Source organism: Belonocnema kinseyi, chromosome 6 (assembly GCF_010883055.1).
Source record: "Belonocnema kinseyi isolate 2016_QV_RU_SX_M_011 chromosome 6, B_treatae_v1, whole genome shotgun sequence".
Lineage (NCBI taxonomy): Eukaryota > Metazoa > Arthropoda > Insecta > Hymenoptera > Cynipidae > Belonocnema > Belonocnema kinseyi.
Window position 1 is genome coordinate 88,701,299 of NC_046662.1, and position 27,787 is coordinate 88,729,085.

General features: G+C 29.3%; 3 protein-coding genes across 4 annotated transcripts in view; 2 read left to right on the top strand and 1 right to left on the bottom strand.

Moving 5' to 3' along the window:
* Nucleotides 1-3,261, bottom strand: part of LOC117174270 (guanine nucleotide-binding protein G(i) subunit alpha) — a 13,331-nt gene extending 10,070 nt beyond the window's left edge. Inside the window, exon 1 of the mRNA XM_033363189.1 lies at nt 3,114-3,261. Within this exon, the coding sequence (XP_033219080.1) occupies nt 3,114-3,234 (121 nt within the window). The 5' untranslated portion in view covers nt 3,235-3,261. The remainder of the gene's footprint in view (nt 1-3,113) is intronic.
* Nucleotides 3,262-3,332: 71 nt separating this feature from the next.
* Nucleotides 3,333-12,716, top strand: LOC117174269 (delta(24)-sterol reductase-like). The gene is made up of 7 exons (XM_033363188.1): nt 3,333-3,435; nt 6,127-6,329; nt 8,794-8,949; nt 9,042-9,147; nt 11,191-11,544; nt 11,650-12,020; nt 12,099-12,716. Exons 2-7 carry the CDS (start codon nt 6,150-6,152, stop codon nt 12,429-12,431), a joined length of 1,500 nt encoding a protein of 499 aa, XP_033219079.1. The 5' UTR covers nt 3,333-3,435; nt 6,127-6,149; the 3' UTR covers nt 12,432-12,716.
* A 5,901-nt stretch (nt 12,717-18,617) lies between these two features.
* LOC117174187 (KH domain-containing protein akap-1) overlaps nt 18,618-27,787 on the top strand; it is a 26,090-nt gene continuing 16,920 nt past the window's right edge. The window contains exon 1 of one of the 2 annotated variants that reach the window (XM_033363038.1): nt 18,618-18,786. The gene's annotated coding sequence lies outside the window, so the exon portion shown is untranslated. Of the gene's footprint in view, nt 18,787-19,013; nt 19,326-27,787 lie in introns of those variants that run through there. The other variant, XM_033363041.1, reaches the window with a different exon arrangement.

Below are 27,787 nucleotides of genomic sequence, written 5' to 3' on the forward strand. Positions count from 1 at the left end.
GAAATAGTGAGAAAACGCTATGCAATATTTTATTAAATGATGAGAGAATTGAACAAGTTGATAAGTTCGTATACCTTGGTAGCTTATTTACTAGGGACGGGGCTTTTTTTGTCCATGGCTGGACAAGAGTTGCTTTCCAACCAAAAAATGTCTAAAAATATCACGATTTTCACGAAAGAAAAAACAATGATATAATAATATGATTACAAAATTACAGAGCCTATCCGTTACCGTTTCTCCATTAGAACTGAAGATAGTACAGTTGCACATTTTTATTATTAGAAGCAACACTTGTTTTCCTCAAATTTTTAAATATCAATTTGTTCAGAAATGTTTTCTTTATATTCATGAATTTTCTCAGATTTTCCTCGATGTCTCTTGTATATAAAAATAATGCTCTAAATTTGACCCTTCTTAAATGGGCCCAAAATTCCCTTTTTTTTACATTTATCAACTTGCAAAGCACAAATTTTTTTACATTCACGTCTTGAAGCTTATTCATATAGAACACTTTAAACTTAAAAATGACTATGAACTTATTATGCTAGGATTTTTTTGGGTGTATGCCGTGCGACTGTGTAGTTTTTACCGAGAAGTTTTAGTTTTAAATAAAAAACAATTGAGCAACCAAAAAAGATTCAATCTCTACCAAAAGATTTATTTCCAAACCTCATTTAAACTTTCGAATTTTCTTTAATTTTTTTTTTTTAATGAAAAATCATTTTAAATTTTCTCATGAATATAAAAAAAAGCATTTAAAATTGAAGGGCACAGAACTGGGCAATCAACATCTTTCCGAAAATAGGTTTCTCGCATAAGAAAGTCTTTAAAAATCAAATACACGTTGCGTTGAAAGGATGTATTCAAATTCTCGTTTTGTAATATAGTAATAAGAAAAAACTTCAATGCAAATTTAATATTAAGATTTGAGCGTAGCAATAATTTTGTTCTTCGCTTCAGCATCGATATTTCTTGCAATTATGATTGTTTACAGAAAAAAATTGCTTTTAGGCCTTGAAGAGAAAAATTGGCAGCATAGTGCAATACTGTCATACTAAATTTGGATTTTTTCCGAACAGAAGAATATCTGTAAAAAATTGAAAATTAGATTTTTAATTTCTACCGTAAGCCGATTTTTAAAACTCGTCACATTTTAAACTCAAAATTCTTGAACAATTTACACTGAATTGGCTAACTTTCTGAGATCAAAAATCATTCACTCCAATTTATAAACTCAATATTTAATGTACTTGAAGTTCTCATCTTTTAGAAAATGTGGAAAAATTACAAAATTATAGTGTGGTAGCCAAATGTTAAGAACCGAATTATTTCCCAAATTTAAAATCATTCATTCTCTACGATTGTATTTAAGTGGCGTTTATCAAAATTTAAGCTATAATTGTTTATAAAAATAATAATTTTATTATTTCTAAGTTAATTATTTTTTTCAATAAAAACCAACCTACATAGAATTGTAGATCATTCTTCAAAGAATGAAATTACTTTTGAACCTCAATTATCATTTTTTTTTTTCGAAATAAAAAAATAATGTAAAAATTTAAAAATAATGTTAAAGATTGGCGACTTTTAAGATTGATTGTACGTAATGTAGAGCCTTCAAATGTTCTCGTTTATCATCAATAATTTGGAAATAAATCAATAATAATACTACTAGCCTATAATATCAATGTATTTCATTAAAGAGTAAGGAAGTTATGTTCATTTATAATATTTGAAAATTAATTGTTTACAGTAAAAATTTTGTCTGTCTAGTTATCCCGAAAAATTGGGGAAGATGGAAAAGAGGAGCGACTAGTTCCGAAAATTCAAGACGAGATTTTTTTCAATATTGTAAATTTGAACAAGGATAAAAAAAGAGTCCTTGATTTGAGACAAATTGAGCTATAATATTAAGCACTGACTAATTCAATAATATTAATACATTCAGTTTAAGAATATCAACTGACAAGTAATTTTAACAGATTTTATTAAATATTAGGGTGGTTATGGTTATTTATAATATTTAAACAATTTATTTTTTCTAGCACAACTTGTTTCATTGAAATGATTCAAAGTTTATGTAAGACAAAAAGGTATCCTTGATTTGATACGAATTAATTGTCATGAATCTATTTTCACGGTAGGTGGGAGACGCCACCAGAGCACCCCCTAATATTTTACTTTAAAATGCTAATTATTCATTTTTAATGTTAAAAAAATAATAATAATTATAGCCTCTATGAGGAAACATCAATCAGAACTTTGGAATATTTATTGTTATTTTTGAATATAGAAAATTAAATTCGGAGAGTAGCGAATAACAATACTGAGAGAAAATGGAAGTGTTTAGGCGTGCCGAAATTTCGGCAAATAGCCCCTTTTCCAGCTCCCCTAATTTGTACCGAAAAAATCCAGCTAATTTGTACCGGAATTTCGTTGCACGTAGACAACCAAAAAAAACAGCAATAACCAAGTATAATTAATTAATACTTTTAAGAACGCCAACACGGTAACGATCCCAGTCATTCATAGCAATACAGAGAACTGAGTAAAGAACTAATGAGTCAATTATTTATGAATCATCGGAGAGCATTCCAAATCAACACTCATAATTACGATCCTAATTGCTCAACCTACTTTAATCTCCAAAACTCTAAGCTACGAATTCAAAAATCAAGACCCTCACTTAAAATTGAAACCTTTCACTGAACCTAACCCTAATTTTTCAAACTCCGAAAAACCTTTTCGCAATCAACTTCGCAAAAACTACAAGTGAATCACCATACAAGTGAAACCTTGTGATGACAAAGTCTCGATGATTCAACAGTTGCATACTCTTTAATTTTCGAAAATGAATTAAGAAACGGGCAGAAAAATCTTTTTCCGTTAAATTTGCTTCTTATATCTACTAACAACCCCGTGTGCTCACGGATCGAATCACAAAAGTGACCGTTGACAAAAATAAATGAATAAGAAGTGAAGAGGAAGCTCGTAAGTAGCCGTTCGACAATGGAATGCAGTGAACTTTCCCAGAAAAGAGTGCATGCACGATTTTAATTAAAATTGGCGAGACATACTCGGGAGTAAAAAACAAGAAAAAAAAAGGAGATTACCGAGTAGCAGGAGTTTGACCTCGCTTTGACGACGTTCTCCATCAGCCCTTAGATCCTTGTCGATTTTTCGGGAACGTGCTGCAGCCTCTTTTTCACCGGTGCTGCTCACAGCGCACCCCATTTTCCCGAATTTTCGGGAAAATGGTAAGTCCAAGAATAATCGGGACTTTTCCCGCTTTCAATTAACTGACACTTGTTGCTCACTCGGACGTGGGAACCGCCCGCTGTTTCTATTCGACTCTCAGCTGCTTCGTATTTCTCACACACTGTTCAACACTTGGCAAACTACTCAGGGGACAACCGAAACTTCAACCGTCGAAAGGTAAGACCTCTTTTTGAATCTCTAGTCACGGGAATAATTAGCGACTACTCTGTGGTCATCAGGTTTGTGTTTTTCGTACACCACGACCACGCTTGACGCGCCCACACAATTTGATTCCCTTGATTTCATCCGTCGACTTCGACGCGCCGATGCTCCATTCATTTCTATTCGAAAATGCCATGAGAGTCTTCGGGAAAACTCGGACATAATCGCACATATCGCGCATGCACAGTCCCGAGGCGGTAAATCCAAGTGTTTTTTGAATTTTTTAAATTAAAATTTTGTGTTTTGTTGAAGAAACTATCCAAAAGCAATTTTTTTTCTGCTAGCAATCCTGTAAAAACTAATAATATATTCTAATTTCAAAGTCAAGAGAATAGATTGCATGGTTCCTTATTTCTATCATTTAATTTAAAGCCTCTAAGAATTAACTATTTAAATTTTAATGTATTTTGAAACTAAAAATCTTTAATTGAATTAAAATTACACTTTCAAAATTTTAATTTTCATGGATTCCAAATCTTAATAAATAAAGTTTAAGATATAGAATGGATATTATTTTATTATGTTAAATTTGTTAAATAGTTAGAATTTCCATTACTGAAAAAAAATAATTTTAAACTTTTTTTTTTTACTAATTTATATTAGTTTATGGTGAAATATTTTTTTAGTTAGATAAATATTAACTGAGGGAAAGGGGGTAAAATTGTTGTGATTTTCGTGGATATCGTCTATTTTTACGATAAAAAATATCGCTAAGTACATTTTCGAAAGCGGTTTCCATTGATCATAAGCATTTTTTGGAAAAATAAATGTTAGACCTTCAAAAATGATATCAGGAAACAAATTTGATTATTTTAAATGCTTACTTTGAACATATTTTTATCTCAAAAGAAAGTTAAAGCTCTTTTCTTTAAGCTATTTGAGGTTAAGCAGTGTGCTCTTTATTTTTTATTTCTGAAAGAAGCAATGAGTGTTTTTTGAAAATATAGAATCTGTTTTGGCGGCTTCTAACACTTCTAATGACAATCAAAAAATTTTGTCCAGTATACTTTCAGTACTTTTTAATGTTCTTTTTATTGTTATAGAAAGAATGCTTGGGTCTTTCCCTTTGAGAACCTTATAATTAAAAAGTAAAATTTTATTTTTTATCAGCTAAACTAATTGCTAAGGACATCTGTGCCCATGCTCATGCGTCATTAGGTATTAGCAGAGCAAAGAAAAACTTATTTTCGTAAATAAAAAATTAAATGTTAATTTTTAACCTCAAGGTACTTAGAAAGCCCCCAAGCTGTCTCTCTAGGTCAGGGCTCTTCAGCGAGGGGAAATTCGATCGCAAATACTCATTTGCCACATGTCTCGTTTCCACAGCCACGAAACTCTACTCAGCTGTAAGAGTGAGACGGAATTTTTTCGTGCTGAGTAAGGCGGCGTAGTGGTGAAAACGAGACATCTTGCAAATGAGTATTTAGGACCATATTACCCCTCGCTGAAGGCCCCTGCCTTAGGTCAAAAAATTTTAAAAGCATCTTTCTCTGAAAAAATCTTAATAATAAATGCTTAGTGCTAAGTGAAAATTACATGAAATAACCTATAGAAACTGTACTGGACAAACATTTTTTTATTACCATTGTAGAAGAGTTAAAAATCGACGAAATACCTGATATCCACAAAAAGCCCAAACATTTAACCACCTCCTCTCGGTTAATATTTATTCAAGTAACAACTTTTTACCTCCATAAACTTCTATCCAATAGGACAATACTTTGGCCAAGTTTGAATTAGATTGGACAAGTTTAATTTTTTTCAGTGGGAACACTTGAGAAATAATTTGGAATTCATTTATTCGATAGAAAAACTATTTCCAACAAGTTTTTATTAATTTTCTTATCCACATATTAACGCTATTTCTTAAAATAATTTCAGATGTGTTTCATCAAAAGATGATATATTGTTTTGTGCAATTAAAAAATAATAAAACAGAAAGCATTTAAATTAAAATAAGATTTTCAAAATCTTTAAACTCTAAGGAAGTTCAGATCAGTTTAAGGATTTTATTAAGTGATAAAAATGATTTTCTGTGAATAAAAAAGGTTTTAACTTACATTGAGTATATTTTCGTACCTGTATACTTGAAAAATTTCAAAATTTGCATGCAGTTTAACAGCTCCTGAATTATAATAATCAAATGTCTTTCACTCAATTAATCGTTAAATAATTATGCCTGACTATAATATCTTGTTTTTCTCGACATACTTAATCAATTCCTTATAATCTCACGATTACTTGACTGGCAAAATGCTAAATTACCTGATAAGCGATAACAATTTAGTCATATTAAAAGAAGAATTATGAATTCTTTCGATCATTTCTCTCGGTTAAGTGTTGATCAAGGAAGTCCAAGGGGGTAAATACATCATTTATTATTTCATCTCTTTTAAAGACAAAATTTACTTTTTTTATGAATCAATAATTAATAAGAAGATCGTTTTGGCAATTAACTTATATTTATTTTAAATCAATTATTATTTATTTAATTTATTACGTAAGATGTTGGAAGAATTATTTAATGTTATTCTTGTTACTGTCAATAAAAAACAAACCATTTTTTGTTAAATTGTAAATTAGAAATCATTAATTAAATATAGTGTTTATAATGTCCTGTGAAGTATTTTTAAATAAAAATTTCAGGTTTGTTAAAGAAAGTGGATGAAATGACGGACATATTATTGGAACATATTATGACAAATTATAGATGGGTTTTCGTCATTTTTTTTCTACTGCCCCTTTCCTTCATTTTCGAAATCTTCAACTATGGGAGAAACTGGATCGTTTTTAATTTAAGTACAGCTCCTAGGCAGCATAGAAAAAAAGTTAAAGAAGTGCAGAAACAAGTAAGTATAAGATGTATTATTATTACAAATTCCATTAAATAAATTTTGTATAAAAATTATTACATTAAAATATTCTAAATCTCAATCTGGATTTGATAAAGGTGAGACTATAATGAGCAAAGATTAATATAAATTTAAAATAAATATTAGAAAGCAAAAATAAAATCATACATTAAAAAAATAGTATATCCTCTTATTTAATGAATTAAATGATAAGTCTATTCTCCAATTGATCTGAAGCGTGGTAACAATTTCGCGAATCCTGTTTCTCGCCAAATTATAATATGTGAACACTATTTCGTGCTATAGTATGAATAATAATTGTATGTAAGACCTAGATAGATAAGTACTTCCTTTGATCCTTTAGCATAAGGGAATAAACTTACAAATTAATAAATAATTTTGGTAAAAAATAGAATCAAACCGATAAACAAACCTTTTTTACATTTGGATCCCAATGATAAGATATTAGTCTTATGTAAAATTTGACATGATAATTTTAGAAAGACTCATCGGATAGGATTGAGCTTTAGCAGACTTTTTTTAAGGCCTGAAAAGAAAGTAGGAGTTCGCTAACCAGCCTCTCTACCAACAGTTCTGGCTTTAACCATTGAAAAAGCTTTTACAAAAATAAAAATTCAAGTTTTCAGCCAAACTGAACGAGATGCGTACAAAATGTTACAAAGCAAAATCATTCATCACAGAATGATCTGTAAATTTACTTCAGATCATTGTTTGGTAGGACGAATATTTTTTGTTTAAGTAGTGATAACGCTTTCAAAATAAAAAAAATCAGTTTTCCAGCAAAACTATGTCAGAAACTACAAAAATATTAAGCTGGAAAATTATATAATTCAAAAAGATCTATACATTTACTCGATACCATTTTTTTATAAGGCGTGTAGTTTTTATTATAATATTGATAGATGATAACCCCTTTAAAAATTCAGCTCCAAAAAAACTATGTGAAAAAGAGAATATTTTTTCTGGAGAAAGTTATTTTCCAAACTTTCAAAAGGGCATGTTATACTTAGAAAATGGTCGATTTTACCAGTTTTAGGTTCTCCCGGCTTTTTTCTTGAATAACAAATATTTTTTCTTCAAAATTTAGGAAATGATAATGAACATACTAACGGACGTCCCCACACACTTTTTTTGTAGGTTAATTCAAAAAAGGTTTAATTTAGCAAAATGTGATTGATTTGCATAGCGCTTAGGAAATAGTATCAACTTTTTCAGTGTCAGATTCCCCCGGCTTTTTTCTAGGATAAGAAATATTTTGCCTTCAAAATCTGGGAAATGTTGCTTCCAAACTACACAATATTTTTGGCCGAAAACTTTGGACTTACAAATAAACACAGTAACTAATCTCCCGGAACTAAACTTGTTCGCAGGCAATCAAAAAAGCTTATTTCATCAATAATTTCCAGATTATCGGAAAGACAGAGATGAAAAACGACGTAACCTCAAAATAATGCATATGCATAACATTTTTATTTAGCACCATAAATTTTGTTGTTATTATATCCCTCAAAAAAAGTCCGGAGACGTCCGTTATGATATTTTATAGCATCACCGAATTCAGTTTTTAAACATTTTCATTTTCGTGGAAAAAAGCCGGGGAAACTGTCAGTATCACATGCTCTTTAAAAGTGGAGGTTTTGACAGTTTAATAATATATTAGCAAGGAATCTTTGTTTATAGGTCATTACATGGGAGATTTACAATCAAATTTTTTTTTCTACAAAACATTTTTTTTCGCTTTTTGTGTTCGAAAATAATCGACACGTGTTTTCTTATTTCAATGTGATAGTCGAAATTCTTGAGATATGATTTTTCAAAATTTGGTAATCAGGAAAAATCATTTGTTTTCAATCGCTCATTGTAAAAAAAGTTTTGAATAGAAAAAATTATTCTTCTACTAAAAATAAGCAGTCACCCACAAGCTTTGCAAAATTTGCGTCCTGTTATTTTTTTTTTTTCATAACAATATAGTGCATTTTTAGAAACAATTTTATTTTATTTTGAACTTGGAACATTTTTCCGTTTTTTTCCTTAAAATTTTTGTTAAAGATTCTCAAATATACAGGAAAAATTTGAGAATGAAGAAATGAAAACTCCAAATTTTACAAATTTGTATAATCCGTCGCGCACGTTGCAGCCAGCGAGCTAGCGAGCATACTTGGACGACGCATATGAAAAAAATCGTGACACTTGGAATTTTAATTTCTCTATTCTCAATTTTTCACTGCAAATTTGAGAATCTTATACAACAATTTTAAGGTAAAAAAACAGAAAAAAATTGTCTAAGTTAAAAAAAATAAATAAAATTGTTTATAAAAATGCACTATATTGTTATGAAAAAAACAACAGGAGGTATTACTGAAAATTGTATTACATTGAAATAAAAAAATGCCCATATGCATTATACTAAACCAAACGCAAATATTTATTTAACTTTCAGGTGCGAAAATGGAAAGAAAGTGGCGAACAACAATTGATGTGCACTGCTCGTCCCAGTTGGCAAACTATGAGCTTTCGTCAAGGCACATACAAATCGTCAATGTTTAATATAAACATTAATTTGGTCGACGTACTCGAAGTGAACGTTGAAAACAAAGTTTGTCTAATATTTATACTTTCCCCTAATATTCAATTTTAGATTAAAGGATTATCAATATTTTTTTTTAATTTAAAAAATATACATTTTAGTATGTTCAAGTCGAACCTTTGGTTACAATGGGACAACTTTCTGCTACACTGGATCGTTTAGGATGGACAATTCCAGTGACTCCAGAACTTGACGACTTGACCGTGGGTAAGAAATCCTCTAATATCATTTAATTCCATTTTATATCAACATTATTGTTTATTCAATGCTAAAAAGTAAGAATTCAGAATACAGGTGCGCATTCGTTTTTTCGAATTTTTAATACTGATTTAGACACGCTCGAAACACTGAATTTTTCGAAATATATAAATACAATTTTGCAGGCATGTCCAAATTTTTATTAGAAATTTTTAAGGAACCATTTCACATCTCTAATCTCGATTGTTGAAGAATACCGAATATTGAATTAGAAAATTTCAAATCACAGGAAGACATTACCGAAAATATTTTTATTCTCGAAATTAAAATATTCCGAAAGTAAAAGTTAATGACATTAGCAAAATCTAGAAACTTCAAATTTCCAAAACTTTAAAACCAGAATTTTCAAAAAAAGGAAATATCAAATTCAAGAAATTAGTATCTGTCTTATTAAATCATGAATTAAACTTCTCTTACCTCAAAAGGACTTTGGCTTAATATGATATAGTAATATTACTAATAATAATATTTATTTCTATCAGGATTATTTTTCAGTTTTCACACTTCAATTTTGAATTGTATAAAATATTTTCTGGGTAAAATTGAGGCACTGAGAACGACAAATGGGTACAGCCCAAAAATGAACCTTTCCAGGAGAAATAAGGAAAGGTTTCTGTTTAAATAGAAAACTCAGAAAAAATTATTAAAGCTAGTGGTCCATATCAGCTATAATTTCAAGATTTGAAAACATAGAAAAAAAATATTTTTCAGTATTCCGAAAGTAAAAGTTAATGAAACTCGCAAAATCTAGAAACTTCAAATTTTCAAAACTTTAAAACCAGAATTTTTAAAGTCACGAAATTTCAAATTCAGGAAATTCCCAAAATTTCTAATGACCAACATTTTTAATTCCTAACAAAAAAATGTAACTCAATATTTTATACCACTGTTGAGATAATATTTTATTTTATATTTGACATACTGCATGGATTTAAATTCATAAAGACCTTCAAAAATTTAAAGTATTCTTCGATAAATGGGAAATTCTAGAATTTACTAATTTCGGCAATTTGATATTTGTGAATTTAATAATATCGTAATATTTCAATTTCATGGATAAACATTTTCGGTAGTTTTCTTTTTTTTTTTTTATTAATTTGAAAGTAAGAAAAGTTTTGTTTTTCTTAAATTTGTTCTTTCACTATTTTTGAACGTTTCGAATTTTTCTTATTTCCGCAAACTCATATCGTTCCGATGATGAAATAGAGAAAATTATGATAAATTTGAGAAAATTAATTAGCAAGTTTCATCAATTTAGGATAGTTTTATGTAAATTCAGTTGAAAATGTTGTAATTTTCAGTTTATATTGCGAAATTTTCTGATACACTGTATCTGACATTTTCGAAACTTGTAACAGAAAAATTTACATTTTGAGTAAAAATCATAATTTCATCAATTTTTTTATTTAAAATCTAAAAAATCTGTTATTATAATAATATACGGTATAAAACTAAGATTGCTTTAAATAAGAATTGCCATTTTTATTTAAATTTATCTTATATTATAAAAAATAGTATTTGCTCTATTAAAGAATAGTTCAGCGAGGACGAAACTCATAGAATATCTCTCTCACGTTAATATGAATCGAAACAATAAAAAGTGGTATTTTAAAAAATAATTATCGTTTTTTTTTACGCTATTTTGATCATTTAAAAAATTCGGATAAAGAGTGTAGATGGCACTACTTGCTGCCGCAAAGAAAATTAAATTATGTCGAATTGTTCCTAAGATAGACTTTTTAAAGAAAATTTTAATTTTTTTTTTATAATTCACCCAAACATACACGTTACACGTAGCCCTAAGTCCGTTAAAAATTTTTTGTCGACGAAAAAAGAAACATGTCTTATATTTTGCCTAGGGAAACAATATATTTTTAAGTCTGAAACAATTCCATGACATCACCAGGGTCTAACTGTCCGATATCATATGAAATTATCCATTGTTAGATATTTATAAAAAATATCATTAAAATAATTGATCTTCTTATTTAGGAGGATTAGTAATGGGTACTGGAATCGAGTCTAGTTCCCACAAATTTGGCCTTTTCCAACACATTTGTCGAGCCTTCGAAATTGTACTTTGTGATGGGTCAGTAGTAAAATGTTCAAAGGAAAACGATTCCGATCTTTTTTACGCTATTCCCTGGTCTCATGGCACTCTTGGGTTTCTGGTCTCTGTTGAAATAGACATTATATCAGCCCAAAAATTCATAGAACTGGAATATCAACCAGTCACATCTTTAACAGAGGCTGTCGATGTTTTTAAAAGACAGACATTTGCAAAGGAAAATAATCAATTCGTTGAGGGTCTTATGTTCTCTAAAGAAAAAGGAGTCATCATGACTGGTGAGGTCAATTTGATCCTAAATTTTCCTTAAAAAATGAGCTATCTTAAACTTAATCAACCAAAATTGTATATTTAAAACTTTATTACAAATTGTAATTCTCCAGGAAATATGGTTTCAAAAGTAGAGGAGGATTTAGTAAATCCGATTGGACGGTGGTACAAGCCTTGGTTTTTCACCCATGTAGAAAAAAAATTGAGGGAAGGTTCCAGGATCGAATACATTCCATTGAGAGATTATTATCATCGCCATACGAGATCCTTATTTTGGGAGCTTCAAGATATTATTCCTTTCGGAAATAATTTTATATTTCGATATCTTTTCGGATGGCTGATGCCGCCTAAAGTTTCTCTATTGAAATTGACGCAAACTAAAGCTATTAAAAAGCTGTACGAAAATAATCACGTTTTGCAGGATATGCTTGTGCCAATCGATCATCTGAAAGAAAGTATTTTGAAATTTCACGAAGTGGTCCAGGTATTTAGAATAAATAAAACGAAACTTAAAATTTATTTTTGTGAATTGAATGTATCTAAGTCAAACTTACTTTTCTAGGTTTATCCCTTGTGGCTTTGTCCTTTCAAGTTGACTCCAGATCCAGGATTTGTTCATTCGAGGACAAATAAACAAGATATGTACGTTGATGTCGGTGTCTATGGAACACCAAAAGTAAAGAATTTTAATCCAGTGAAAGTAACTAGAGAAATTGAAGATTTTGTTCATAGTGTCAAAGGATATCAAATGCTTTATGCAGATACTTATAGGACTAAAGAAGAATTTGAAGCAATGTTTGATCATACTCTCTACAAAAAAATGAGGGAAAAGTTACAATGTAAGAATGCTTTCCCTGACGTTTACGGAAAAGTTAATAAAAGTGTTCGAACCTGAGTTTCAAAGTCTGGAAATTTCACAAATGCATGAATAAAATGGATCTGTCTCAGAGTGATTATGTGGTATCTTTATGAATTAAATATGAATTAAATATAAATTTATGAATTAAGCTTCTCTTATCTCAAAAGGGCTTTAGCTTAATAGTCTAGTAATATGACTAATAATAATATTAAAATCTATTAGGATTAGTTTTCAGTTTTCACACTTTAATTTTGGATTATATAAAATATTTTCTGGGCAAAATTGAGGCACTGAGAATGGCAAATGGGTAAAGTCCAAAAATTAACCTTTACAGAAGAAATGAGAGCAGTTTTCTGTGATAGAATTCAAAATATAAAATTCAGAGAAAATTATTAAAGCCAGTGGTCCATATCGGCTATACTTTCAAGATTTGCAAACGTTGAAAAAAATGTTTTAAAATTAGGGGATAGAAAAACGAAATGGGCTTTGCCTAAATTTTATTCTCGCAATTATTTTGAAATGTATTTATTCATACGCTTTAAATCTATAAAACAAAACTTTAAAATGATTTAAAATGCTATAAAAAACTGCAAAAGTGCTTACTTATCCGTAAGTCTTACGCTAAAGTACTTGAAGCTGCAAAAAAAACAATTTGTGAAGAAAATCACCTTAACCCTTATTTGATTCTGAACCCAAACCTAGCTTACCCCTTATACCTAGTTGTAATTTTTGGGCCCTAAATATAATAGAGATAAACAAAATACTTTAATAAGTTATTATATATTATAATCTTCAAATCAATTCATTCAGTTTGTCCATAGATTGTCCCCTCTTCGAAAATCTTCAGAATTAAACTATTCCAAAAGAGCACTCGAAATTGCATAATTTGTTGTTACATAAATTTAAAAGATTTAGAATATAAAACTTCACTTTTGACATCCAAAGTTATCAAGAAGTAAGAATTTTTATTCATAAATACAAATTCTTAAACATATAAATACTTATCTTTAAAATTCAAGAGTTTTTAATTGTAATTCTCGGATATTTCTTCAATTTGGAAGATTTAGAATTGAAACCTTGACATCGGAAACAAGTGTTCCAAATTACAAACCTTTAAATATACATTTTCAGAATCAAATAATTCGCAATTCTATAGGTTAACAATGATAGAAATTTGAATTACAAATCTTTTCAAATTTAAGATTATGCAATTTTCCAAATTTACAATTAAAAATTCTGTAATTTTGATATTTTACATTCGAAATTTTTTCCATTTGAAAGATTGAGAATGAAAAACTTGATTTTTAATCTTTACAATCATCAAACTTCAGGAATTTTTATTTATGCATTTTTAAAATTGAAGAATTATACTAATTGAAAATGATAGAATTTTTAATTGGAAATCTTAAAGATTCTATGTATCTAAATTTAATAATAAGGCGAATTTGCAATTGTATAAACATATTAAAAATTGAGCAGTGTTGAAAATCGCAGACATCAGTAAGACTCAAAACGCCAATATGTTTTTCAAGAACATTTTAATAAATTTATGATTAATAATTATATTTAATAGTACTTTAAATTGAAGCATATATTTTAATTTGACAATTAAGCGATTAAAACAAGAAACGTCTAATAAGCGCTCGCAACGGGTTATTTTAGCTAGGCTTGGTAAAAAATCGTATGTTTCGAAATTTAAAGTGTTCAAAATTGTAAAATAATTTTAAATTAAAAGCCGTGTTAAGTGAAAAATTGTTGAATGAAAACTTTAAAAAAATTGTATACAATATAGGTAGTAATTGTATAAATTACTCAAATTGTATTTCTCCGTATGTCCCCGATAATAAGCGTTTCATTTGAAAGAAATAGGAATCTGTATTCCTATGAATACGCGATTTCTGCTTCGTCTAAAAATTCTCAACGGGAAAATAAAAAGTGCAATTCCTATTCTTCTTAGTCGATCTAGTCAAATTTAACGGAAGTGTATGAAAAAGAATTAATAAGTAGAAGAATGTTAAAAAAGGAATAGAAAAACTTAAAATAATTTCACTTAGAAAACACTAGATTGAATTGAAATTTATGGATTGTTTTCTCAATAATAAATATTTTCAATTAAATTATTATATTGTATATGATAAAGAAAAAGTTAATCGGATTTGTATAAACATGCTCTTATTAATATTCCCGGACAATGCCCAGTTTCTTTAAATTTCCGCACAGTATAGCTAGTTTGTTAATTTATGAATATTTAATTAATAATTACTATCATTTTATCTTTTTTTCTTTATTTAATATCAATTATTTATTTTCTTGCATATTTAAATAACATTTATAAATAATTACGATTTACTTTTATTATAAGAAAAATTATAATTATTGAGAATAATTATTTTTTATTATTACCAATTGTCATTACTATTAAATTACTATTACCTATTTATGATCCTTTTGTTTAATCTTTTGTTTTCATTATTAAAGCGTTTTATAATTTATATATTCACAAACAAAATTTAAAATTTGTATGTATTTTAATCATTTATTTAAACGTGTTAACAAATGCATTAATCCTTGCTAAGATTGAGGAGAATACATTACAGATGAAATCTAATCAAATGTGTGAATTGAAATAATTTTAACATTAGAAAGGCAGGCTTGAATTAATTTCAATTATAATTTCAAAACTGATATCCCGGGTGGAAATTTAAGTCGGGGGCTGGCCATTCTACGGCTGGAGATCCCGACTTTAAGTCGGGAGCTGGCCCGGGAGCCTGACTTTAAGTCGGGCTGTGGCCGGGGTTTCTAGTCGGAATCCGACTAGCATCGTCACGCTGCGCTGTTCAGCGTCCGGTCATGGAACATGGTCGGGGGCTGGCCGGGAAGCCCAACCGTGGCCCGGACGGAATCAATTGGTGCTTTACTGGATTCAAATAATTCGGGTTTCAATTGTATGAAAATCATCTGTCACTGAATTAGGGGATCAATTTGATTCCTTTATGCTGCAGAATTGAAGCATATTAATGTATGACATTCCACGCGCCCAACACGCAGACAACATGAACTATTTTCATGTACTCGTTGAGAGACAATAAAAGTATTTAAAAATTAAATATTAAATGTTTGCGAGCATTCTGACTTTAAATATTAATATTCCCGTTTAGAGTAAATACATATATTACATTTTTAGACATTATATTACAAATAAAATTTCTAACCCTACGGGGTATCGAACCTACATAGATCTATACCTAAAATCTAACGCCTAGCAGTCGGGAGTGCTAACCACTGCGCTAAACCGACAAGTTGAAATTCTTTGAAAAAGCCATCCTCAAAAGGTACAGTTCAGAAAAGTTAAAGTACCAACTTTTAAATACTCTTTTTGTAATTGTTTATTATTATGCGACGTTATATAAATATAAAATACACGAGCTTTTAACTGGAATATCAGTAAAAAACTATTTAAATAAATAATTTCAATCGATTAAAATTTTTCTTCTCGTGATATTTTGTTTTTTCCCGTTTTAGACTATTTTACAACTTTTTACAATGACAGGAAATGTAATTTTTTATGAACAGTTAAAATTTTCAACGGCGGGACTCAGAAATTCAATCGTGAACGTTGAAAATTTCTTAATGATAAAAGTTTTTTGACTTTCGTGTAAGGTTTGGTTTTTAGGTGTTTTATACTATTTTACAACGTTTAAGATTGATATAAAATGTAATTTTTTTCTGAACATTTGCAATTTTTCATAAAAATGGAACTTAGAATATTTTTTCTTAAAAAAAAAAACAGTTCGAATTTCAAAAAATTGTCTTCGAATTTTTGACACAAAATGCATGGTTTGCTAGTCTGAACTCATGACACCTTAAAATTTGTGGTGTGAAAAAGATAATCACCCAATATATTTTCACGCGTGGAACATCCATGCGGGTATAGGCATAAATTTTTCAATGAAATCAGAGAAAGTAATTAAGTTATAAACAAAGTTCAACAATTTTATTATTGCCAATCAGCTCCCGGCCAGCTACCGTCTGAACATACGATCATAAGATTTGTCCGATCAGAGCCCAGTCAGCCCCCGACTGGGGTTTTGAAATAAATTTTGTCCAGCGATTCCCCGACTAGCGCACGGCTAGGCTCTTAAAAAACAAACATAGCCCGGCCAGTCCCCGACCAGAAACCTTGTTGTACCAGGGCTAACTCGGGCTATTTCCACACGGGGTTCTCATTTGGGGAGATTTTTCTGAGATATCCTATTCTTATGATGGCATTTCAGAAAGATGGAAAAATCCCGCATTCGAAAGAATAGCAGAATATTCACTTTTACGCTGAAATATGAAAATAATAGAATTTTCTCTATTCAACGCTTATTGCCAGGAGGATTAGGACGACACTTGTCTCGTCGATTTGTTGAAAAAACTAGACCAATTTGAGAGTATTTGAATTTAAAAAACTGAAAGCGCAGATTTACAAAAACAATCTAAATTTTAGTTTAAACTCTGATATTTTAAATATAATATTGGTATTTGACTTTTTATTTTTGATTCTTGTACAATTTCTTGTCCTATTTCCAAATTCATTGGAAAATTTATTAAGTCCAAAAGTCACAAAATAACGGTGGTCTTTTTTTAAATTATTCAAAACCAATTTATTTATAAGTGTCCCGTTATTTATCTTGATTTTTGTCTAGTTTCGTTCTAATGCAAAGAAAATATTTCATGATATTCTGCCCTGTGACAGTGTCATGGTGAGAAGATAGAATATTTTTTTGCCCGAAGAACGAAAATTTACATTTTTGCCAAAATGACACAAAGTACGAGAAAAGCCAAGGGAATAAAATTGTTTCCCTAAAAAAGTTCTAGAAAAATGTTTCTAAACACTTTTTCTCTATCTCGCGTTATTTTCGAGAATTTCTTGAAAATACTTATAAAATCCTTCAATATTTTTTTGTTCAACAACACAATTTTATGGTGCCATAAAAATAAAAACAATAATTAATCGATATTTTGATTTTTCTCCAACTTACTTCATTATTTTCCCACCAAAACGTTGTTGAAACTATTAAATTAAATACTTTTCGGTTTTTTCCTACAGGTAATAATATATTGAAGACAAGTGAGTGTTCGAGTCTTACAAACTAGTTAGAAAAATTTTAGTGTACGAGCTTTATCAGTGAGCCGATAAATATCGCGAAAAAAAAATTAATTTTGTAATTAGTAAATTGAGAATAAGATATTCGGACTCTAATATTTTTTGTCAATTCTTGGCTGGTTTACAATTTGATATGTTTTAGGAACATCATTAAGGCGCTGAGAACGGCAAATAGGATAAGCGCGCTGTTCTCAACAATAATTTTTGAAACTGTTTATGACAAATTTTCAGAATTATAATATTGTTTCTATACAAATTTCTTGCAATATTACTTTAAAAAACGTAAAATTGTTGAAAATGATAGAAAATACATTTTCATGAAATAATTGGATTATAAAATATGTTTTGTTTATTGTATCATGATAGAATATAAATATTATAATATATTATGAAACATAATATATAAATATGAAACGCAGGCAATTAAAATAATTTTCTTATTATTTACGAGCATCGGGAACGTAAAATCGAATAAATTTCCATTTTTGTCATATTTGTTTATTCATAAAAAATTGAAAAAATAAATAAAAAATCAGCCTCAACAACTTTCTTTGAAATTATACCAGCTTTTTTCAAATTTTGTACATCCAAATCGATCAATAATTGTAGGCTGTATACGTTATTTTAAACCAAAAATGTCATTTTTTCTCAATATTTTTTTTTACATAAAAAGTGTAAATAGTTGTCCAATTTTTAATTTAAAAAGTTTCCACTTAAATAGTTTCAAATTCAAATATTAAAAACGACATAGCAGTTACAAAATTCAGGATGAAATCATTTTCTTAGGATTTTTTAAAACTGTGACACAATAGGACGCAACATAACAGTTTACAATCTTTTTCCCGTACAAAACAAATAAATTATTAATTAAATTGTTAATGTATTGAAAGGCTTAGAATCACGGCAGTTTTGTTTCTATTTGTGTTATTAATTCTCAGATCAATAATTGTTATTTGTTGAGTTATTTAAAAAAAAGATTGAGCACGATTGCGCACAATCCATTTTTAGTTCGCGGTTTATCCGTTAGAGACCGCGAGCCTCCCACTTTTTCAATGCGGTTCCTCGCGCATCGGCTCACCGCCATATTGTCTCATTGAACCGAGGAAAACATTGTGATCACGTGGAAACGCAAATCGTTTAGTGAAAAACCTCCGAAAATATAGTTAATTTACATTGTCGTAACGTGGAGAAAAAACCGCGTGAGAGGATTTTTGAAACCCAGTGAGAAAAAAGAAAGTATCGGTGAGTAAATTCGGTACATCCTAACAGAAAGCCGCCCTCGTGTTCACTTCGCTTTCGCACGCCGAGCGGCTTTTGTTCCTTTTTCACATTTTAAATTTTCTCCGCATTTCCGCAATCTTGTGCGTCGATTTTCGAAGCCCCAAAATAATTCACTCCATGTGAAACAACGCCTTAAATTATCTAGCCGATTAAAAAAAAAATCTAATTCATGGTGTTCGTGTTCATTAATTTCTTCGGGAGAGACGAATCAAGACGTTCGAACAACATGGACGCGTACAAGTTTAAAAAAAGTACGATCGCCGAGGTTTTTTAATCGATGCACGGGAAATCAGGCTCTTCTTTGGTGATTGAATTTGAAGACGTAGATGGCTTTTTCATGGTGTTTGATATTGATCAGATCAGTAAGGGATATGTAGCAAGCTTTTGGTAGTAAAGTTATGGACATCTGGAAATAGCGTATGAGTGTGGAGTGGAACATTCCGCAAAGACGTGCATACTGTTCCGTCTTTCCGATGTTCTATTTCTACGAAATTTCTTGAGTGAGTCTTATTTCCCACTTTGGATTTTTGTCACCAAATTTCATTTGTTATTTTGGAGCAATTAAGACATTCTTCACGCTGGTCGTCCTGAATTAGAAAATATTTTTGCAAAATGTTTAAACAATTGAATTTGATTATAAATAATTTTGTGGTCTGTAACAGTCTATGCTTCGATTTATTGTCCACTTTTGTTTTTATCAACTTTTGGGATTTGCTCGTGTTTTGATGGTTGGTTTCTGTGATAAATTTTAGTATTTAAAATTGTTTCAAATCATTTTTAAAATTTCGATTCCTTTCGACAGGATGTATTTAGCAAGATTACAATATTGCTTGTGATTGCAAGTTTATGCCAAATACTGCAATTCATAAGTATTGCAAAACTTTGAGTTTTTAAAGCTAATAATGCAAGTTGAACCACATTAAACGGAAATTATTCCAAAATTGATTGATTTTAAATGAAAGGGACATCATATTAAGTATATTTTAAATAAATGTCGATATTGCCTTCAATATTGAACAGTTTAATTAAAATTGTTCAAAAGGGTGTTATAGATAGTATGATAATTTGAAGTTTGAGGTATTCAGAATTAAACAAGCTGTCTGGTTTGGATTTTACGTGTAGAATTTAATTTAGAGGAATTAATCCTTTTGCCTGGCCTTTATTCTACAGAAAATATTTGTTGTAAAATGTTTTGATAATTGCTCGTTTAGATTAAAATATTTGATGTTGTCATTGATGAATTAGTATTCAAAATTGTATCAATAGGAAAATTTGGAGCTCTCCTTTTTGATATCCAACAACAATATTGAAATTAAATAGTAATCAGCCTTGAATTATAAGTGTTAAAAATTAACAAATTATTAATTTGTAAACTTCAAATTCAATTCAAATGCGCAATTAAAACATTATTTCACTGTTAACTCATAACAATTGTTGACCCCTCGATGAATACCGATCACAACAGTGCATGCAGTGGCAAATTGTTTCGCATTTTCAAATATGTAGTTCCTCAAATTAAGTAATTTTAAAGTTAATGTATAGTTAAAACATTTTAAATTGATACTTTGGAATTTGAAAATTAAAAACCGATGTTTTTCAAATTGAAAAATATTCGAATAAAAGCATACTCAAATTGTTGAAATGTGGGCAATAATTGAAGAGCGGCATTACATAAATAGATCACCAATATTTCTCGGAAATGAGTTTATTACATTTAAATAATTAAATATACTTTGTGTTAACAGATATTTGTTCAAATTCTTATTTTTTTAATAAATAACAAAATTCATTTTAATTGTCCTTAAAAATGTATAGTATTTCAGCGTAGCGATAATTTTTTCCTCTTTTATCATCGATATCTCAAAATTATTATTGTTTATTTTTTCAAAGAGAAAGTTCTCTAACATTTATTATTCTTATTCAGAATCTACTGATCTCGGAAAGCGCAGTTCAAAATATGTGAAATTTTAACCTAAAAATTCTTAGACGATTTACTCAGAATTGCCTAACTTTTTTAGGTTAAACCTTTTTCACTCGCATTAAGAAACTTGATATCGCAGCAGTAAGTTTTTATTTTTTATTTCATCTGAAAATTTAATTTTTGATTGCAATCCGTAGCCGAGCCTGCGTCAATTTATAGCGACTTGTAGTTTTTTTCCTCAAAACTAGATATCTTGTTCTGATCAAACTTTTTTGGCCTCGATGCAGCAACATTTTAGCTCAGAAGTAGACTTTTTTATCTTTAAATGGTGTTATCTGTGTTACAGAACGTTTTTTTCGCTCTCGATAAAAGTTACTATTTTGTTAGTTATCTAGTTGTTTAGTGCCACCCTTCAATTCTAAAGTCAATTATGTTATAATCGATTTCGTAAGTATTATATATTACATTATACTACCGTTTGTATATGTAAAAATCCAGGAAATAAATTTAATTTCTGAGAATAAATTGTTTGAACATTCTCAGTAATCACTAAAGAATTCAAACTTGAATGTATAATATATTACGTATTGTAATCATAGCCGTCTACAATATGAATGAAACTTCAAACGCTTCGCTTTAAACGAGAATTTATTTAATTTATTCCCTACAAATAAATGATTACACATTTTTATGCGATACTTGGCTCGGGATAGAGAAACCAGTCTGAAGATTTTTAATACTAATCAAGAGTGCAATGTCTTATAATTCCCACATAGCTTGTGTGCATTTAAAGTTATTTCATTGATAAAATTTGTTGAGATGCATTCGACATGAATTTAAAAAATGTATCTTCAAACTCAAATCTCCAACTTGATATTAGGTTCTTATTAACGGAAGGCGAAACGGCTCTTGCGATGAAGCTGATTAATGTAGTTTTCAAATGCACGAATACAATGTTTGCGCAAGATTACACTTACGGAAGACCTTTTTTGGAGCAAGGCCATTTTTTTGTTTTGCTTGTTTACAATGATACATTCCACGGGGGCAAAAAGTAAAAAATTTAAATGATTTTTTTTCAAAATCAGCCCGATAATTTTTTTTTTACATTTATATTGTAATTTTAATTTCTGCAACATGTAAGTTAATATTGAAATTATATTAAATTAAAGAAAAGTTAGACTTTTATGGTTAGTAGAAGACTACTGATTTGATAGTGAAAACTGAATAATTACTCATGATTGCGCCATCTGCTGGCGTCATTATCTGTTCGGTGGTTAAAAAAAGGTTATAGAGATGGGATATTTGGTCAGTAGAAAAGGTTTAACACAAAAATCCTTCATTGAGTAACATTTTCAACTTTAATGAAACAATAATAAGACAGTATTATAAAACTTACCAGGCTGGGTCAACTAAGCCAATAGAACGTATTTACAAATAATTCCTTCAAAATTTTTTAAACTAGAATTATTTACAACGTTAATTAATGTATGCGCTCACAAAAATGTGCCATGTTCGATAAGATATTACACCTGGAAAACGTTGAGTATTAATAAAATAAAAAATGAATTGTGTAAAATTGCAAAGTTTCGGAAGATTACATATTGTATCATTGTAAATTTCACACAGATCACTGTGATTTTACAAAAGTGTGTCAAATTACACCTTCTAGTGATGTAAATAAAAGGACTGTTGGAACAGTAGTTCCTCGTAGGAACTTCACGTTCAGTGAAGTGAAAATTCAGTCGCAGAATGTAAAAATACTATGGGCCGGTAAAAGCACATTCCTGAGATTGACAATTCCATCCAGTTTTTTTATTTTACCTTAACAGAAAGTGTATAGTTTTTCATTTATAATTAATTAAAAATTCAGAATAATTTATCAAATAATATTGTTGTTTATCGTTGGTACTCTAATTTTAGAGCATTTTGATGGTGATATGTACAAGGAAATGGACACATTCAACTGTGTTAACAGCTTTCACAAAAAAAGGAAAATGATAGCTAATCCTATTTTTGCCTTTTAGACTTCATGCGATTGAAACCGAAAAAATTCCGCTATTTAAAATGTGTATTTCAGTTACGGAATATCAACTCCAAAAAATATTCATAGTATCTTGTGTATTTTAGATAGGTGTTAACGTGTCCGACTAGTGGGTCTTTAATCTGCATGCAAGTGAGCTGGGCGTAAGCAATCGTTTTTATTTTATTTTTTCACCGAATAAATTTAACATTTTTGTATGTAAAATTAGCGACCGAATTGGAAATGTCATATAGCTAAAATTTCAAAATTCTTTGTAAGGCGGATTTTTACCAAATTTCGTAAATTTACTCCGACACACGAGGGTCCTTTTAATTACATTGACCAATGATGTAAAATTCAACAGATTTATTTTCACAGGCAACTATTCTCGTTCACCATTCCATATCGAGAAAAGTTTGCAAGTTGATTAAATAATTAGTAACCGAAATTTCTAAAGTAGTCAATATTTATTACTAATAATTTTCTAGTAAAATAAACTTCTGATTTTGTGCAATCACATAACTGAAATGCTAACTACTCATTTACTAATTTAATTAGTAAAATTTGCACTGAGATAATTTAGAAAGCTGTCAATACATTTTTAATTAGTGAAGACTTTTATTTTGTTAAAATTCAACTCACAATGTGTTATTGCTTATTTAAGCTGTGAATCATTAATTGATGACCGGAAATACTTCACGGGGAAATCCGCGGTTTATCATTTCAATTAATTGTTTGGATTTTTATAATTAGAATCTAAATATTATTCTGAGTTTAATGCGGAATGTGATTATCGGAATAATTATGTAACGGAAGTTGGCAACTTTTACAAAACGACAATATAAAACAAATTTAAATTACAATCATCAGTTTGTTATTCAATTATCGTAAAGATAATGTAATGTATGTTTTCAGATGATAATAACTCATTATAATGTCATATTTATTATTTTACTCAAACGAGCTACATTTTATATTCGGCATTAAGTCTAACTTTCTACTAAACGCTCGGTTCTGGAATTTCATTTCATTATTAGTTTTATGTGATGTTAAGCAATAAAAAGTTTTATTCCAAAATCATGATTGGAAAACTGTGTAGATTTTTAATGTGGCTAATCGTCCATTTCTCATTGATAACATTTGAGAATGCAAGCTCTAGACAGACATATTTTTTATATGTCTAAATTCACACAACTGGTTCAATTGTTTCTAAATGGTGAAAAATATATGAATATTGAATAAGCCTTCCGGAGTAAATTCATTGCTTCTATTTTCTTATTTAAAATGTTTGACAAAATATAGTATTAACTTTATTTAAGTGTGACATTTTTATTTTACACTTAAATATTTATTTATTTCCATAGTCGTAACGCAATCATAGTGTGATTATAGCGAAAGGAAAACTTGAGCGAATAGTTTCTCAAACAACTAAAAATTCTAAAATGCGCGATACATTTGAAACTCTCACAATTCTTGTCGATACTTGCATAACTGTGATATACGATAATGTAAAAGATTTACTTTACATACGGATGAAAGCATTGGTTTCGTTATTTTTAAAGTGCAGTATTATATATATTTCATTTAAGAATTTATTATTTTTAAATTATGTTCATTTTGAATTCTTAAACATATACATCAGAATCAAAGAGAATCTAAAATTGGAAATATTCGATTCGAAAGATAGTTTATTGCAGAAATTTTAATTTGAAAGCCATTCTAATTTATATAAAGTTTTGGTTTAGAAACCATTTACAACTTAAAGGTTTAGAAAATCAGTGAATTTAAACAAGTTTTAAATTAATGATTTGAAGTTAACGGTCAAATGATTCAATTTTGAATATATTCAATTTTTTTAAGCTTAATATTTCGAATGATCCCACTTTGATTTTCAACGGTCCGATATTTTGGCCTAGGTAAATTCTTTTAAACTTTGTTTTCATTTTAAAACCTACAAACTGAAACTTCAAAATAGAATCTTAACATCTTAATTTTTGTTCTTTTTTTGTAGTTTTCCAGTTATTGAAATAAAGTCAAATTAGATTTTCAAAAACGCATTTTTACAAGGGCCCTTTCTAGGACCGTTTCTTACTTGAGTTTATTTGTTCCATACTAGTTACTTCGCCTATCTGTCGGCCAGACATTCCAAGCGCACGTTGAACCGCGAACACCTTTACCACACATGTTTACAATGTACATGTCACTTGTTCATACATACGCTCGATATACTTCGTCTCTAAAATTGTGAATTCAATACTTTAATAGATCAATAATTATCACACAGATTTAAGTTGGTTAGGTTAGTTGTTGCAGTTTTGGTATTAGCTTTAAATTTGCTTATCCAAAATCTTTTGTTTTTATAAAAATATATTTAAAAATTACAAATGTATCAGAGTTCAATTATCTCCTCCGTGTTCTAAGACAATTTTTGAAATTGGGCGTAGTCTTGATTAATTCTCAAAGGGAGGCTGTAGCAGGAGAGACTGGTTTGAATACGATTTTACTTTTTATTCTTGTTCAGGTCGAAGTTACGGATTCCGTCTTGCTACGGATCCCGCCTGGTTACGGAGTGTAGTGTGTAAGCAACGCGACGCTATAAAACAATTTTAGATCAAGTGATTCATTTTGTGCATAATAAAAGTTCACTATTTTTTAATATTCACTTTTTAACATTCTGAAAATTCAAGCCGTTTCCTAAACAAAAATTGCTTAATTAATTGCAGATTAATTTCGCAAAATAGAGGAATTTCGCCAATTTTTGTTGCAATACGAACATATTATTACTAGGGGAGAATCGGGTAATGTGGCGCGTATAACTTATATCAATCGATAGAAAGAAATATATATAATAGATATTGTAATGACAAAATATGTAACACGTAGGTCAATGTCTTGGCTTTGGTTTATTCATAGAAAAAATGGACTTTATAATAATAAAAATACTTAATTATTAAGTCTTCTAAAAAAGTCAACGTGCTTTAATTTATTTTACCAGTTGGTTAATGCGGCACCCAGTATTAATTGTATATGTTTGTAAATTAAAAAAATAATTTAACAATCGAATGACAAATTTCAGAAAAAATAAATGTCTGCATTCATTTAAATTTCAATATTGTTATTGATTGTAGTGCCAAAAAATGACTTCCATATCCATTTTTGATTTTATGAAACATAAAAATAACTTCAATTTTTAAATCTATAGATATCAAATAATGCCTCCGAAATTTTTCCGGAGAAAATTCTTATTAATTTTATGTTTATAAAAGAATATCATTTATGTACTTGTTTTTGTTGTGTAATCTAAATTGTTAATAAACTCCTTTAATTTTATGTGCTCAAAATTTTATAAGCAATGGTGACAAATCTTTGTCACATAAGTCTCAGAATGAATCAAAATGATTCGTCCTGTTTATTTCTCGTCTGCTCAGCACATATTTGATCTTCAAATTCACTTGACCAAACAGTTATTTTTGTTCAATTGCGAAGTGCTTTAATTGGTATTTCAACTTAGATGATACATTTATGATGTTGTTTAATATATAGCTTCTGTTTCCAGTCTTAATTTATTTTATTATTTTAATGGACACAGCATTATCTAATGTACTGCACCATGAATCCGGTAATCTCAAATTTTTCACATTTTTACATTTCAATAAAAACAATTTCGTATTTAAATTGTACCTTCTTTTACACTTCTATTCTGAAACTGTTACGCTTATAGAGGGATTAAATCGGAAATTTTCTCAATTTTTAAAATTCTTTAAATTGAATGCTGGAATCTGCGTTCAAATTGTGAGCATATATTTTTTTATAGGACATAGTTTTTTCCGTTACGTATATATGCTTACATTTTTTATCTAATTGACCTCATTTATCGTAAAAGTGGCAAATCACTTTTTTATTTACATTATTGAATTGGTCGCAAGAAAATGAATCACCATGTAACTTAATTTCATGTTGTTTTTTATTAATTCTAATGCGAGTATGTTGGGAGAAAGTGGAAGTATTATGTTTAGGTCGTTTTAAAAGAATATTACCTTTTCAACGTCAGTTGTTTTGCGAACAAAAGTTTCAAGAAGTGCTAGAAATCGATATTATCGATAGAAATAGACACTGACACTGCCCAAAAAATACGCCGCAAATTCTAGAAAAGGGACAATATACTTCACAGCTTCATATTTAATCACAAATCGGTTCCTTCACGAATCAAGACTTTTTAACTTTTTTCATAATCCAAGATATATATAGATGAGAGTACCCAAATATGAGATACCAACTCTGTTTGGCGTGATTGTCGGAATTCTATGTAGTGAATTTAAAAGTAATATAGGTAATTTTAAAGAAAATTTAGTTTGTCATAAGAAGCTCACATAAAAAATTTGATGAAAAAAATTTTTTTATGCTGAAAATACAAAAAATGTAAAAAAGTGCTTTTTCCAAACTTGTCAAATTATTCTCATAATATGAGATATCCCAGAAAATAGCGAATAAAATGCAAAATGAAGTATTATTTTTAATGAAAAACTTCATTCTATGTTTCCGAATTATAAATGTACTGCTATTTAGATATATTTAGTTTTTGCAGTAGTCACAAACACTTTTGTAACCAATTTCCCCCGCGCAGCCACAGTGTTATAAAAATCACAGGCATCTCATATTATGAGAACCACACCGTGCAACTATGCACTTACTATGCCTGACCTGTACAATGAAAAACTTCAACACTATCGATATTTTCCTACTTAGTTATTTAATCCCCATCACTCCAGACAAACTTTAATACTGAATACATATTTGATGAATAATAAATAGGGTTTAAAGAATTCTCTTCCAAGAACTCTACCACCATCGATTTCACAAAAAGTTCGCTTTAGAAGCCCAATGAAAAATGAACTATACCACGAAATTACTCTTTCTTTAAGGGCTACAAGTTAGTGATAGAACGAGCAGAGTGGGTCTCTTAGTTTAGCTAATACCCCGCTTTCTCATATTACGAGAATGTCTCATATTCGAGTACTCTC